We start from the raw sequence: 16559 nt of genomic DNA, 5'->3' as shown, positions 1-16559 counted from the left end.
CTGCGACATTATTACCACAGCGAAAGACTACGCAGCAAAAATACACTGTAACCAAAAAAGTAACAGTTGCTCCCTCGAAGATAACCGTTTCGAATGCACGGAAAAAAGGGAACTGACGTCCGCACGTCGTCGAGGACCTCCTATTGCCTGTATGACGTCAGACGGCGTCGCGTGGGCTAGAGTGACGTCCTCGTCGACGTGCAGAGACTAGTAAGAAGATTTCCGTCGAATGCTGGCGCCATGGGAGTATTCATTAGGTGAGGAATCCACAGGTAGTTGTATCCATCAGAAGTAGTGAGATAATGGAGCAAGGGATCTCTGATGAAGGGTGAAAGAGGCATGGGACGGAATCAAGACTAACCAGATTTGGGATAGTAAACACACATTTTACCATGGGCTTCTGAACGTTTAGGCCCCAGTACATAATATGATACACATTAAGCACGGGGTGTAAATATATAGATTTGGACTAGCACTGAAGCCTGGGGTGTCCAGAGATTGGAGTCCCCATTACTATAGGCTTTTTTTTTGTGGAAAAGTATTACATCCCATTTATCAAAAATGCAGCTTGTGAATCCTTATCAAATTATTTCCCTGTAATTCATTGACATTTATATTCCTGAGACTGTTCCAGAGTCATGTGTTTCCCTTGTTGCAACCACTAAATTAAGTAATGTTGGCACCCAGTTCAAAAGGATTTTCCTCTGAGACACCATTGGAATGTCATGTACACAGTGGGATAATAATCAAGACCATTGCTTCATGGCGTCCTAGAATCCCTTTACCAGAAACTCTCACTGTCCCATTTTTGTCTAGGATTTCTCCAGGATTTTCCTTGATGAGATCCATTAGATTTTCCTAGTATGGATTACAATACCATGAGCTTGAAACTCTCATTTTTAATTCCATGAATATTATTCATCTACTGGTCTAGGTTTTCCCTCTGGCATTGTTCTGTATTGTCAAGGATAAAAGCTGACAATTTTAGAATATTAAAGCTCAGACTTCTCAATGCTTTTCCTGGGTTAGATCTACTGTTTTAGCCCAGTCTGCTTCTTGATGGTTTAATTTCTGTTTTTTATGGGAGGGATTCTTGGAATGCCCTAGGCATTTCTAAATGAGATTGTTCGAATTCCATGAGCAGAAAAACCACTAAACTCTAATGCTTCTCCTCGACCGGACAGCTGGTGTTCCTTGGACAGTAGGCCTTAATTATTCAAGTTTTTCTGTATCAGTTTCCTCTAAGTCTATGGAGATGGGACCACATTACTCAAGGACGTTTAAATGATGTTAATTAAATATTTTGAAAAGGATCCTCAATAGCAGCAAATACATCCTGCCTACATATACATGCTCTTTATTCCCCTGTTCTCTACCCCATTTGAAAACTTCCTGTATTTTTTATTTGGACCCTGGGGCTTGGGCCAACACTCTTTGCCACTCTTGGATTTTCTCCATTCTCTTACTAATATTTGTTTCTGTCAGACAACATTGAGGTATAACATCCCGCCTCCGAAGAGTGATGCCACTTTCAAACTGGCTGTAACTACAGATCCGGAGAGGTGCACAGAAGCAGCAAAGTCAACGTTCATCGTCACAGTCACTGCCAGGTGAGATTCTCTTACTTCATAATGATACCTGTTAGACTTTTCATCCTTGGCGTGGTCTCCCTTAACTTTTTGCCTCTGTTCCCCAGGTTGTTGATGTGTGCTGGACTCTGATTTTGCAGTTTTTGTTACTCTGGGCACTTTACAACTGCTAACCAGTGCTAAAGTGCAAGTGCTCCTTTACAAAATGTGTATGTGATTGGCTTATCCATGATTGCCATATTTGGTTTACTCGTAAGTCCATAGTAAAGTGCACTAGAGGCGCCAGGGCCTGTTAATCAAATTCTACTAGTGGGCCTGCAGCACTGGTTGTGCCACCCACATAAGTAGCTATGTAACCATGTCTCAGACCTGCCACTGAAGTGTCTGTGTGTGCAGTTTTAACTGTAACTTCGACTTGGCAAGTGTACCCACACTAACATACCATCATTAAAAAAAATATTTGAGAAACAACGCATGATTGGGCTTAAGGGGCAGAGGGAAGGGATAGCAGTGTGTGGATTGTTAGGGTTACCTAGAAGACAAGAGGTTGTAAAATAACCAACAGTTTTAAGAACGTCAAAACAGAGAGTGAGAGAGAGTGTGTGTCTGTGTGTGTGTGTGAATGTGTCTGCATATGTTTTTGTCTGTGGGTGCATGTAGAAATACTAGGTGAAATCAGACAGCCATGTCATCATACCCAACTGAAAGTACCTGTACCCACCTATTTCGTGGTGAACACATTTATTTGAGAGTGCTAACACCCCAAACTTCCCACCCTCCCTGACACTACACCTCTGATTGACATTTAAATCCCCTTGCCAAACTCCCCTTTGTTTACATACAAGTCATCCCTAAGGTAGGCCCTAGATAGCCCATAAGGCAGGGTGCTGTGTAATTAAAAGGTTGGACATGTACTTTTAGGTTTTACATGTCTAGGTAGTGACCAAGTCCCAAATTAGTTTTTCTGTTCTGTACTGCCTCCCCCTCCCATAGGCTAACATTGGGGGATGCCTTATTTTATTTAGTAAGCTGTAATCTTCCAAATGGAAGCTGATAGCTACGTTATGTTTGTTTTTCTTTGGAATTGAGGTGGAAAGCCCTATTTAATAGTAAAGTTGGGTTTTTGATTGCAGTTTTAAAAATGCTGCTTTTAGAAAGTTACCATGTTTTTGCCCTTAGCCCTTTTGTGCCTTTAACCTGCCTGGGGTGACATGACTAGGTATAACTGACTGTGTTAATTCCTTCCAGACAGTCACACAATAGAGGGACTAAGTATGCCTCAGTGGGACATCTGCTGGCAGGACGAGGGGGTGGAGCTGAGCACAGCCTCACTTGCACCTGAATAGCCTGTGGTCTGCCTTCACACAAAGGGCCTAACAACACCCCATTATTCTGTAGCCAGCTTGGTTCCATGGCAGGGGAGGCAGAACATTCTATGCATTTTAAAACTACTATCTAGAAGCTTCTATCACCTTCCAGGACCTGGGCAGAATACAAAGGGGACCTCAGACACCAACTCTTAGTACACTTCTAGACCTGTGCATATTATGCCAGGAAGAAGGACTGCTGTGCTGCTGAAAGGACTGCCACACTGCTGGACTGCTATTCCGAAGGTGCTAGTGCCCTGCTGTGCTGCCCTCTTTCCTAGGGAAGAAGAACTGGACCTGCAACTTCATCTTGAACCCAGATCTTCGGAGTAACTCCAAGGGCTGGTCTGCTGGTCTACTGATCTGAGTCTCAGAGACATAAAAGGCCCCCAATATCATGCATTAGCTCCTGACCCAGCTGAAGATAGTTCCTGATCCCCAGCTGGTGCCCCTCAGGACCTGGACCCTTAGTGCGGCTCAGAGCTGAAATCCAGTGGGCCGTTTGCACCAAGATCTTGCAGCTTACAATGCAACGTGAAGCGCCGCCATCCCAACACTTGGTGCTATAACATCGACCTCTTGTAGGAACCACCAGTGTGCAGCTCCAGCAACCACGGTCTGCAACACCTGGTCTGCTCTTCATGCTCACTGACAGCCTCCCGGGATGCACTCCCTGCTCCTTGTGTCCCTCTCCAACTTGAACGGGTCTTTTGGTGCTCAATTGGGAGGTAGACTCAATGGGTCTAATCTGGTGACTGTATCCGACATTGAGGTCAGCCTGAAAGCGTGACTTTGACCCGGTCCACGGCAACCAGACATCTATAGTTGAAGGTGTGTGCTTTTTGGGACTATTTTTACAACAAAAAAAAAAATCATAACTATGCTTCTACTGATTGGACTTTTGTTGTTTTGGTGTCCAAAAATGTATTGAAATTTACCCTATTTTTACTTATTGATTTGGGATTTCTCTTCTGTTGTGTTTTCACTATATTTCTGTTTGTGTGCTGCATAAATACTTTACACATTGGCTCTAAATTTAAGCCTGACTGCTTACTTTGTGCCAAGATACCAAGAATAAGTTAATTTAGTGACTTTTTGTGGTTCATCTTGCAAGGGGTTGTGGCTGTCGCTTGACCAGGGGCCTGTTCTGCAATTGAATGTCGTGCACCACTTGTGGAGGCCCACTGTTGAGGCCTCTAGCCGGGGTAATGAAATAACACACGGACAACGATGGCTGATGCGTGACTCCCTAAAGGCGCCAAACCGCCCGGGGCTTTTATTTAATCCGAGTCCCCACGTCAGGACTCTACCATTTCCAACCCGTAACCAGGGGTTACCACTATTATGTTCATAGCGGCCCTTGACACACCCCTGCGGCCTTGGTAACGCCCGCTCTAAACATAACAGGGCCACACCCCAGTCAACCAACAACCCAATTTTTAACAACCTCTTCACAAGAGCATCTGTGACGATACATGGATTAAAAAAACAGGAAGGGTATAATAATGTGGATAAAATTAGTCATTAGTCAACAGTAATACCTTAGCCACCACATACGGGTTTTGGTAATACTATTTTTTGCCTTGAAAAAGTCACAGATGTGTCAAAACATGTGTTGACTGTAGAAGATTAACATTGTGGGGGTGATTCTAAGCTTGGCGGGCGGCGGTAGCCGCCCGCCAAGCGGGAACCGCCAGAAGACCGTACCGCGGTCAAAAGACCGCGGCGGTCATTCTGGGTTTCCCACTGGGCTGGCGGGCGACCGCCGAAAGTCCGCCCGCCAGCCCAGCGGGAAACACCCTTCCCACGAGGTCGCTGGCTCAGAATGGAGCCGGCGGAGTGGGAAGGTGCGACGGGTGCAGTTGCACCCGTCGCAAATTTCAGTGTCTGCAAAGCAGACACTGAAATTCTTTGTGGGGCCCTCTTACGGGGGCCCCTGCAGTGCCCATGCCATTGGCATGGGCACTGCAGGGGCCCCGCGGCACCCCCTACCGCCATCCTGTTCCTGGCGGGAGACCCGCCAGAAACAGGATGGGGGTAGGGGGTGTCAGAATCCCCATGGCGGCGGAGCGCGCTCCGCCGCCATGGAGGATTCTCAAGGGCAGCGGGAAGTCGGCGGTACACCGCCGACTTTCCGTTTCTGGCCGCGGCTGAACCGCCGCGGTCAGAATGCCCAGCGGTGCACCGCCAGCCTGTTGGCGGTGCTACCGCCGACCTCCGCCATGGCGGTAATTACCGCCAGGGTCAGAATGACCCCCTGTGTGCCTAAAAAGGATTTGAACTTCATCTGTACTACGTATCCTTACTGTGAATGGACTCAGGACTGAAATAAGACTCTAATAGGGAGTGTGTCGGGTATCTTTTGAAAAATAAGTCTCAGTAGATCCCTAGAGGACCACTGAGTTTTAAGCCCTGGGTAGTAGGGCTCAAATACATGACCAGCACCTCATGGACTGTGTTCATTGTAATTTACTATACGCTCTACTATTGTCACTCATCTTAGTGGAGGTGCAGTAATTATACCACTACTTACATATCCATTTTGTCACAATTTTAATCTTGTCTGCTTTTGGTGGAGTCCAAACAGGGTGACTCGAGATTCTGCATCACAAATGTCTCACTCCTCTGCCTTCTTCCACAGCTACATCGGTAACCGGGAGACCTCGAACATGGCTCTCATCGTTGTGGACATGGTGTCAGGGTTTATTCCTATGAAGAGCTCTGTGCGAGAGGTGAGATGGGACAGTGAAAGGTGGAGGTGGGATGTTGTTCCATCCAGAGTTTGGCTTGAACAATTTGCTATCTCACCTACTAGATGCCCTTTCCTAATTGGAGCAAATTTCTGACTGTCACAGCATTCTCAAGGAAACCCAGGAGTAATCCTAAAAATATGACAATGGTTTATTTCCAAGGATATTCCAAGGAGCAGAATGTAATCATGCAGGCTTTTCACCTGGTGGAAAATTATGGTGCCGAAGTGTGCTTTGTAACATTTGTCATTTTATTTTATAGGTTTTCTCTTGTTTTTGTCATGTGGATACATCTCTTACACCGTACACTATCAAATATGAGAGATTAATCTCTTTTTTCAACCTGTTCCATGCAAGGCCACCCCACAGATACTGTCCACTTTCATGTCACTAACTTTAACAAATGAATGCATGATATTCTGCCATAATAGTGAATTTTTGCGAAAGACCAACATTACTAGACAAATCATTCCAATAATTCCCCAAATCATGTCCCCAACATTCATGCAGATTGGTTGGGGAGAGGTGGAGGGAGAGGTTGAAAAAAGTATTCCCAAATGTTACACTTTCGATTAAAATCCATGATTACTTTCTTCTCAATTCTGCTACGAGGAACTCTGGACGTTAACACCAATTGGGTACTACAGTTTAATGCTCGGTCCATCCTGATTTATTTGGTGCAAACCTGTTCAGTGTTTTTCTGCAGAAATTGAAAAATATCTTCATATTTCACACTGAAAAAAATGCAGTCTCAGTATAGAATCTGATTCACATGTCAGGATCATTCCACTGATGAGTGATGTTTTGGTAATGTATTCCTCAAACGTATATCTGCTGGATCCCCATACCTGTCCTCTCGGGTGGTAATATCTATAACTGGGCTCTCTTCTCCACCTATATCTATCACAAGTGGCTTGGAAATGGCTACCCCTTGATCCCTCTTCCAAACGCTTTCTATAAGGAATATTTCATCATTTCACTTCTTCAAGCGTCACCACTGGTATATGCTAAGGTTAGACGCCAAAGAGCTGACATTTGCCAATGACATTTTTAGTGTAGATCCAACCGCATCCTTACCATTCACTGAGCATCTGGTCTACCGATTAGAGATTAGACCCGCTACAAGTTATATAGTCCGAAAACTCATGGTACGGTGATTGCCCCCCAAATCAGAGAACCATACATATCTTGGATTTTGTTATTCTTTCTCACCAATCCTTATTGTAGAATATTTCCTAAAAAAATCTGATGACTATAGTCATATTTTGAAATTATTGTAAAATGTACCCCTGTATCATGATGCACTTTTCTGTGCTGCACCAATGCTGAAAGTGTCTCTGCTCTGCTGTTGGGGATCTTCTTTGCATATATTAACTCAAATTATCTCTGAGTTAATCCATGTTTTTCTCACAGCAGAGCTGCCAACAAAAGGGGCAATCATTGCCCTATGTTTCCGAGCTCTTGTGTGAGCAAAATATGCATTAACCGTGAGATGTTTCAAGTTAATGTATGCACTTGACATGCCAATGAGAAGTACACAAGCCAGTAGCGGCTTCCTTCGGTCACAAGGGTGTGTGTGGGTGGCAAGTGGGTGTTGGGGGGAATGGGATAGGGGTAAAATGTATTTGAAAATATATATATTTTTTAAATGAAAACTCACCTGCTCTGCTCCCGCACCGCTCCTCGTGCTCCCTTCGCTGAAGGCTGCAGGCACAGGCTCTCAGCCTGCCTAGCAGCCAATCTTGGTGCTGCTCAGAGCAGCATCAGGAATGGCTGGGCGCTCCCAGGCAGATTGGGAGCCTGTACATGGTCTCTACAGCCCCGCCAACTGTGTTGCTGGGCTGTAGAGAGCTTACTGCACATGTGTGTTTGGCCGGCAAGAGACATCTGGCCAAGCATACATGCGCACTGAGTGGAGTGCACAGTGCACTCCCCTCACTGCTCATCATCCCCGTGGACCCGCCCCTTTAACAATCAAAATGATAATAAGCATGGTTTACTATCATTTTGTTTGTTAAAGGTTTTGCAGCTTCTGCTGCTGGTGGGGGTGGGGGGGTTGACGCTCCTCGGCCCAAATGAAGGAACCGCCCCTGACACAGGCACCTTCTGCACTGGTGCGGTGCGGAAACCGCACCATGAACCGCCGTTCTTATTTGTGGGCTGGATCACCTTACATAAGATCATAGTGTGCCCCAAAGTCCTCTATCTTGCTCTTCCTATCTATGTTCTGTATACTTTTATACTCACATACTCATTCATACAGAGGCATAGTAAACTTCAGCAGGCAATGCTTTTTCATGTTTGGCGCACAGTGGACAAATCTTGGTGTTTGTGTAAGCTCCCTCTGCTATTGGTTACTTTAGGTCAGCCCCCTCCACCCACTGCCTAATGGCAGTGTCACTCACATTTTGGATCAGGCCAGAGTAGTATTTCTCCTTCACAGTCAATCTATTCACTGTTCATTATAGTATTTGACCTCCTAGGGAAAGGTCCTATTGCTGTACATCAGGTGGACTGTTTTCAATAGATGAAGCAGTTGGCAGGTGCCATTTGGTTAATGCAAAAGACATCTCTGGGCGTGACAATCAAATGCCTCTTTTGAGTATGATGTAAAGAAATATAGAAGTACACTACATTATTTATCATGTGTTATTTCTGAAATAAAACATTTTTTTTTAGAAAATATGCTACTTGAAACAAAGAAAACAAATGATGGTAGATAGCTCTTCCTTTGGATAATGGGACTCAGGAACAGGGTTTAGGTCTTGTTCAATCCAACCCTCTTAAGATCTGCCACAATCCTACCTGTTTGTTTTGGTGGGATGCAGTACAAATGACAAGGTCAAAGGTCATGCTGTAAACAGTGCCTGCAGGCATGGTCTCAGGTGGTACCCACCTGGTGCTGGGAAGAGTGGTTCAGCATATGGCTAGTGGCCATTGACTGCACACCCGAAGACCCTGCCCTGTGCTTAGCTGCTATTGGTGGCCTGCCCTGGGCATTGTCTCAGGCCATTCTTTAAGAGAATAAAGGTAAGGTTTATAAGCATTGGGCATCGTTGATTGACACTCCCTGTGCCCAGTGTTCAATCTGCCTGAGACAAAAGCTGCCATCACATGTATTAGGGCCACTATTCATGTTTGGCCACTTAACATGACACATGACTTGAATAAAACAATATTTAATGAATTATGTCACATTAGTAACTGAAGCAGGAAAAGGCAGGTATGGTTAAGGTTGCATGAAAGCAAACGAGAGGGGTAGAACAAAAGTCTCAGATTGATATAAGATATATCTAGTCAGTGAAAGGAAGATGGTGCATTAAGTGGGTTGTGGGAAGATTGGCCGGTCAGGTAGGCAAAGTGAGAGAGGAAGCAACAGAGAAAGATGACAACAATACAGAGAGAGTAAGTAACAGAGAGAGAGAGGGAGAAAATGATCATAGCCACAAAAGGAGACAGGTGCATCGAAGTATTGAGTGTGACAGAGTGACATCACCCTGGAGCAGTGAGGTGCATACATACAGTCTGTCAGATGGATGAAGGAGCTGCATAGCTATAGGAAGGGCTCAAGGACCCTGGGATGCATACACTCAACTGTGCTCTTGTGTTCACAGCTGGAGGGAAAGAAGGATGTTAAGAAAGTGGAAATCAAGCCAGATCAAGTCACCATCTACTTGGATCAGGTGAGAGCTAAGACTGCACTTTTCATCAGTTTATTATGTTCAGTTAGATAGTAAATCAAAAAGTTCTTGAAATTACAGGAACAGGTGGCTTCATATGCACATTTTGTAAATTTTTTGCGACAGGATAGCAGATGGACCATGTTATTAAAAGGTATTCCATTGAAACCATGCTAAGAGAGGACCATCACAATAACAACATCATTTATGTCTCCCAGAATCAATTTCTCATTCTCACTATCTAATATAGTTGCATTTAGATTGGTGTTGGATTTCTTTAGACATTAAATACAGTGCAGGTTTTCTGTGGTTAACGTGATCCTTACATTTTTCTGGTTAATTGTTTTCTATCATAGCTTGACAAGACACCACATCGGTATAGCTTCTCATTGGAGCAGGACAATGAGGTGAAGGACATGAAGCCAGCCACCATGACGGTCTACGACTACTATGAGAAAGGTGAGAAGTCATGTTGAGTTAGGAGCGGCCAATGGTTGGAACTGATCCCCTTGTCATCATAGCCCTTGATACCTTAATCATAGGATTCATGAAGGCAGGCATAAGGATAGAAACTAAGTGACACATTGGCCAATGTTTGCTCTTTGTACTTTCAAATCCATTCACATCCCATAGCCTATTAGCAGCAATCAGAAGACAGTTTCATGACTGAGGTTTGGAGAATGGGTCAACCGTGTGAGTCAAAGAGTGGGTGATGCCATTTCTGCTAACCCTGAATCAGCATTGTTGGGGACAGCGACAGAGCATGTGAGCTTCTCTCCTTCCTGAGAAGATGCAGAGTATCAGGTCCAAGCCTGCCAGCCGTATTTTTTTTGTTTTTAATGATTAAACCCACAAAGCAGGAGCTGATTCTTGAGAAAAAAACAAATTATTCTGAAGGACAGCAAATTTTCTCCCTTCATGTGGGGCCTTAGAACTATTTCTTGGCCCGGGAAGGCCATGTTTTACATGGTGACCCTGCCTTCCATGGCTGTTCCAAGCAGATCTGGTGGTCCTTAAACTGCCCCAGTGCAGGCATGGCTACTGTTACCATGACCTGAGGCCTTGTAGGAGAGGGCTGTTTTTTTGATGGAGGAGCAAAACAAACTCAAGGTCTGGTGCTAAATAGTGGGGGAACCACTGGTTAGGCCTGTCAGGAGCACCCCTGATTACGTTGGTGCTTGAGCTTTACCAACCACTTAATGGCCCTGTATTTCATTATAAATCATCATTGTTAAATGTCACACTGCCTTAGACAATAGATATCTCCTCGCATACACTGTGAAATAATCACTTCTAGCAGACAATGAGAACTTCAAGCAAATAATGACTCCCATGCAGCAGTTGTTCCCACTTACCATGGGGCAGCAGCTCCCCTCAACCCGGTACTACTTACTAGGCGCTAGCCTCCCTCATGCACAGTTTGTGTATTCAGGGAAGCAGGCTCACATTGCTGTGTAATCCCTGATTTGTGTTATCCACCTTAGTTTTCTAATGGAGTAGGTTGAATTTTGGTTTGTTTGCAGGACAGTGTTGACCAATCTACTTGTCCAAGAGCAATGAGAGACTATCCTTTGAATAAGCCTGTTCTTATCCTTGTTTCTCCTTCTCTTCCAGGTGACAATGCAGTAACAGAGTACAACGCTCCCTGCAGTGCAGGTAGGTATACCAGTGAAGGGCAGGCTCCTTTCTGCCCTGCGTTCCTACCCTGCTTTTCCCCGTTCTCCTCGGTGGTTCCTGCTCTTGTCGTCTCCTGTTTTACTCCCTTTCTCTGTACGTTCTTCTTTCCCTTTCCTGCCCCCATCTTACCTTAGCACCTAGGGCTGTCTCTGCTCCTTCAGCTTCCCCATCTAGCAGTTCACTGTGTACACCCCCAACAGTGTTTATTTACAGCTTTACTATATTAACTCTGCACATTTACACCAGGTTTCCTGACAATGAACACTAACATGAGGTCTCATGGAAGTGCAGCCTTGCAGCATATCTGATGACAGTGTATGTTTCAATCCAGTTTCCTACAATGCATCTATCTACCTGGTCTCCTGGCACTGTCACTTACACCAGCACCCTTGGTAGAGTACCTTTACAGCAGGCCTCTCGTCAGTGTAACTTTACACCAGATATCCTGCCAGTGTAACTTTATGGTCAGCCTCTTGCCAGTGCATTTTTACAGCAAGTCTCAAAGCAGTGTAAACATACGCTAGGAATCATGGTAGTGTATATTCCCATCACAACTTCTGGCAAGGTAACTTTACACTCTACCTTTGGGCAGTGTAATTTAAAAGCAGGTCTCCTGCCAGTGCATATGTAGATCAGGTCTCCTGGCAGTGTAACGTTACTCCAGTTCTGGCACTGTAAAGTTACACCAGTTTTCCTGGCAGTGGTAAGTTACACCAGTTCTCCTGGCAGTGTACAGTTACACGAGGTTTGGCAGGGTAAAGTTACACCAGTTGTCCCGGCAATGTAAAGTTACAAAATTTCTCCTGGCATTGTAAATTTACACCCGTTCTCCTGGCAGTTTAAAGTTACACATTTTCTCTTGGCAGTGTAAAGTTACTCCAGTTCTCCTGGCAGTGTACATCTACACCAGTTCTCCTGACATTCTAAATTTACACCAGCCCTCCTGTAAGTGTAAATTTGCACCAGTTCTCCTGGCAATATCAAGTTACACAAGTTCTCCTGGCTGCGTATGGTTACCCCAGTTCTGGCAGTGTAAATTTACACCAGTTCTCCTGGCAGTATAAAGTTACACAAGTTCTCCTGGCTGCGTATGGTTACCCCAGTTCTGGCAGTGTAAATTTACATCCAGTGTCCTGGCAATGGAACATGCCCTGCAGGCCTCATGTTTGGCCTCTATGAGGTGCTGCGGGTTTGAAACACGGGTCTTCTTGTGCATTTTAACGACAGTGCTTCTGGCAGTAATATTCACATCATTTCATTTAACACTGTAAGATCACAGGGGTTGTTATGATGGTGCACGCATATACCTAGTTTGCCATCACTGTACAGTTACACCAACTCCCCAGCAGTACCTAGCAACACACATCTCCATCCTAGGTGCTATGTTTCTTATCTGTATTTTTTTCTCTTCACTACAGGTGACTCCACAAGCAAAAACAGTGAATAGTGGACCAGGGCCTCTTCTCTCTCAATGGTTCCCATTGTTCCTGTTGCTTCACCTCACCCACCTCTCTCTATGTACAGTCCTTTCCTCTGGTCTATTGTACACTCACTGTTCCTCTCCAGGAGGGGGTTCTTCTGTGAATTTGGAGATGATCCAAATGGAAATAAAGCAATTGGAAATAAACCAGTTTCACTCTAAAAGCGGGTGTGTGGTGCCTTCTGATTTTATTAGGCGCACGTTGAGTGGGGAAAGGTGTTCTTGACTGTAGTTAAGTCTCTTGCACTTTTGGACAAGGATCCAGTTCATGAACTTTAGTGAAAACATTATGTGACTCTTGGTGAAATAGAGCTGTGGTCGTTAGTGGATCTATTTACCCAGGAGATACTTGTCTCCAAGAGCGATTCAGAAATGTTACAAAAATCAGAAGTCTGCTGTAAATTTACACCGTGGACATCTCCATCACATTTGCTGGCTCTTTACATGTTCCAGCTTGTCTATAAACCAAGTAAATTCTGGGGTCCTTTTAGATTCAACCAGGGTGCAGGAATTCAAGGCAGAGCAGAGCCACACAATAAGCGAGGATAGAAAACAATTTTCAACAAACGTTGCCCAAGTCAATAGTTCTAACCCGTAGCTTTGTCAAGGCCAATAGATCTAGCCCGTTACATTGGGGTGCAGACTTACAGACTTTACTAGCGCTTTATTGTTTTTTAGAGATGGCCGCTTTGCATACCCACAAATGTGTGTGGTCATATTGGAATGTTTTTTGTTTTGCTGTAAGGCCATCGAGCCCAGATGGCATTTGACAAGTGGAGATAATAATGACGTCAGTTACATGTTGGAATTTCAATAACTAAACGATTGTCTGACAAAAACATTGTGGCAAAAATGTCAATTACAGACAGTGTTAACAACTCCAATAGATATTTCCCTGACATCCCGGTGCAGTGGTAGATTTGGTTTAAAGTTTCTAATAAAAGACATTAAAACAGATAGGCCCTCATTCCAACCCTGGCGGTCTATGACCGCCAGGGTGGAGGCCGGCTGAAGCACCGCCAACACGCTGGCGGTGCTTCAATCGGTATTCCGACCGCGGCTGTAAAGCTGCGGTCTCCCAGCTGGGTCCGGCGGTTTCCCGCCGGATTTCCCCCGGCTGGGGGAATCCTCCGTGGCGGCGCTGCTTGCAGCGCCGCCATGGGGATTCCGACCCCCTTCCCGCCAGCCTGTTCCTGCCGGTAAAACCCGCCAGGAACAGGATGGCGGGAACGGGTGTCGTGGGGCCCCTGGGGGCCCCTGCACTGCCCATGCCACTGGCATGGACAGTGCAGGGGCCCCCTAACAGGGCCCCAGCAGGATTTTCACTGTCTGCTTTGCAGACAGTGAAAATCGCGACGGGTGCAACTGCACCCCTTGCACCCCTGCAACTCCTCCGGCTCCATTCGGAGCCGGCTTCATTGTTGCAGGGGCTGGGCCGGCGTGCGATCTTTTGGCGGTCGCCCGCCGGCCCAGCGGGAAAGTCGAAATGACCCCCGCGGTCAAGCGGTCTTTCGACGGGGTTACTTTGGCGGGCGGCGTCCGCCGCCCGCCACAGTTGGAATGACCCCCATAGTCACCTAACTGTGCCACCACATGCTTGTAATAAAAATTAAAAAACATTAAAACGTTACTGATGTAACTGTTTTAATTTCAGTTTTGCCATGAATTTCACAGTTTGTTTTCTGAAGGTGACAATGAGAAAGTATCATCCATCAAATTACCATTTAACTGCACACCTGAAGAGCTAGAAAAATAAATATACATTTTTAAAAGATAATAGTATACAACGCTTTGAAAGAGCTTGGTCATTGAATAGAAACTATTTTTAAGCAGATGTAAACAATGTACACCAGCTTTGTGCTGTCACTTAGAGTAAAATGCATGAATAAGTAAAGTGGGCTGGGCCGCTGTGCCAAGCTTTTTGCTGTGGTTGGTGGAAGCAAGATGTGAATGACAATTCACCAGACCAATGGATGAAACCTGCTGACCAAAAGCAGCTATAGGTATGTGTATTATGTGTGTGTTTTGGAAAACTATAGCCTGGCAAGACAAAGTGGTCTCAAAGGCTAGACCTAAAATATTGCCCCATTTATGGAGATTTTCTATTATTACATCCAGCAAGGGGATATTTTTGAAAACAATACTTAAGACACCTTTTTTTTTAGATCATAATTAGGCCTTTATATTCTAGTGTCATTCCATGGTGTCTTCTTGTGGTGTCTTCACTGTTTGGGCAGAGAGGTTAGTGCATCATCCTGTGGTGTCTTCACTATTTAAGCCTGGAAAGGGCTTTATCCAAGACATTCTTCCCCAAGCTCCCTCCATAACCTACCTAAAACCAACCCCTACTTTACATTCTTCTGTTCTGCACCTTAAATGTGTTCCACCCACAAAATCAATGAGTGATATCCTCTCTCTTCAGTTTGTCCGTGTTATCCATACGGATGGGTGTGCAATGTCTGCTCCTTGGAAGGACCACATATATTCTTCCTCCCAAGTTGATTTATATTATTATTAATGATTTTATTGATTATTATTATTATCACAAAAGAACAGCCTGACTTATTGCCTAAAAAGGAAACATTGCATGCTCAGTGCAGACCTGCCAACCCTAACAAAATATTCACAATGTGAGGATGGGTGGGTCCTAGCACCCAGAAGTACCTATAGGGTGCTTTTGCCCCAGCCCCTCGATAAACCACACCTTCCAAAGAAACAGAAAAAAAACCCTTGCTGAGGCTCGTGTCTCTGTCCTGTGGTACTTTCACACCCCTTAATGTACATCGGCAGTTCAAAGACTGAAAACAAGCTGAAAATCCACTGTTTGCAGTGGTTTCCAGCTCATTTTCCTTCCCACCATGTGATATCTGGTCCTTATCGGGTGACGGTGTGAAGGGAGCCAATATCGTGACTCACACTGTGGCACTGGTGAGGAGGCAGGTCTGTCATTGCTGTATATCTACTCTATATCTACTATACAAATTATGGTATTATGTTGGAATTTACATATTAATATAATATAAACCCAAAATCGCCTGTTACCACACTTTAAACCTACACCCCACACCCCTCGGTTGAGCTATGCTGTCTCTGAAGTAATATAATTAGCAGACAAATGAAGTTGCGTACGAAGACAAATTTGTGTGTCAGGAGAACGCCCAGGGCATCACGGCACATATCATCAGCTGTCTCCTTCATCATCATACCTACTTTAGGATGTTGCGTTGAGTGACTCGCCCACCGAGGCTGCGTGATACCTTGTCCGTTGCTATTATTACACCTTTGATGTAGTCCTGGGAGGCCTAGTGCCTGATTTAGCCACCAGGGCGATCAATATCACATTAAAGCCACCATCTTGGCCCAGCTACCTCAACCAATTTGCTATATTCGGTGCCCCCTCACTCTCCAACACTTGGCTGTGCCATGGTTGGCCAGTACTAGGGCGAAATCTGTAAATCTGCAAGCTTGTGTTCATCCTTTGGGTCTGTTTTGGTGACCCAGCAAACCAAACACCCGGTCGAGCCCCACCATCTTGCCAATAAAATCCTCAATCTGTTTACTAGTGTTCCCAGTAATTCTGGACCACCCCACAACATCAGATCATATGATAGAAATCCACCCCAGGATATCACACCTTTGTCAGGGCTCAGTGTTCCAATGGTATATGCATCCTATTTTAGGAGATACCCCATAGATCTATATGCTTATGCTTTTTGCTGCTCCTGTACGGCCCTGGGGTGAACTCCTCAGGGCATACAATAAGGTCAACTATATGATATGATATGTATTCCTATGGTTCACTCCGTTGCCTTCTGGTCAGTTCCTCAGAACATATACTATAAGTGTCATTAGGCTGGTAAAAGCAATGGTGATGCCATACTTAAAAAAACAAAAGCATTGACATTGCCAATCTGTTTTGACTTGGCAGTGCTTGTTCACTATCGGTAATGACTTTCACTGATATAGAATTCTGAAGCTTGGCATTGTAAATAAGATAGAAAATACATTTAGAATTC

The 16559-nt window shown here is 44.9% G+C and overlaps 1 protein-coding gene across 1 annotated transcript in view; it reads left to right on the top strand.

Annotated features, from left to right (window-relative positions):
- LOC138246808 (uncharacterized) overlaps window positions 1–12594 on the top strand; it is a 176890-nt gene extending 164296 nt beyond the window's left edge. The window contains 6 exon segments of the mRNA XM_069201570.1: window positions 1486–1610; window positions 5598–5688; window positions 9321–9389; window positions 9743–9845; window positions 11001–11042; window positions 12482–12594. Coding sequence (XP_069057671.1) covers window positions 1486–1610; window positions 5598–5688; window positions 9321–9389; window positions 9743–9845; window positions 11001–11042; window positions 12482–12510 — 459 coding nt within the window. The 3' untranslated portion in view covers window positions 12511–12594.
- The last annotated feature ends 3965 nt before the right edge of the window (window positions 12595–16559 follow it).

The sequence above is a fragment of the Pleurodeles waltl genome, chromosome 7 (assembly GCF_031143425.1).
Source record: "Pleurodeles waltl isolate 20211129_DDA chromosome 7, aPleWal1.hap1.20221129, whole genome shotgun sequence".
NCBI lineage: Eukaryota > Metazoa > Chordata > Amphibia > Caudata > Salamandridae > Pleurodeles > Pleurodeles waltl.
The sequence above is the reverse complement of the archived record's forward strand: the minus strand, read 5'-3'. Positions and strand labels throughout refer to the sequence as shown.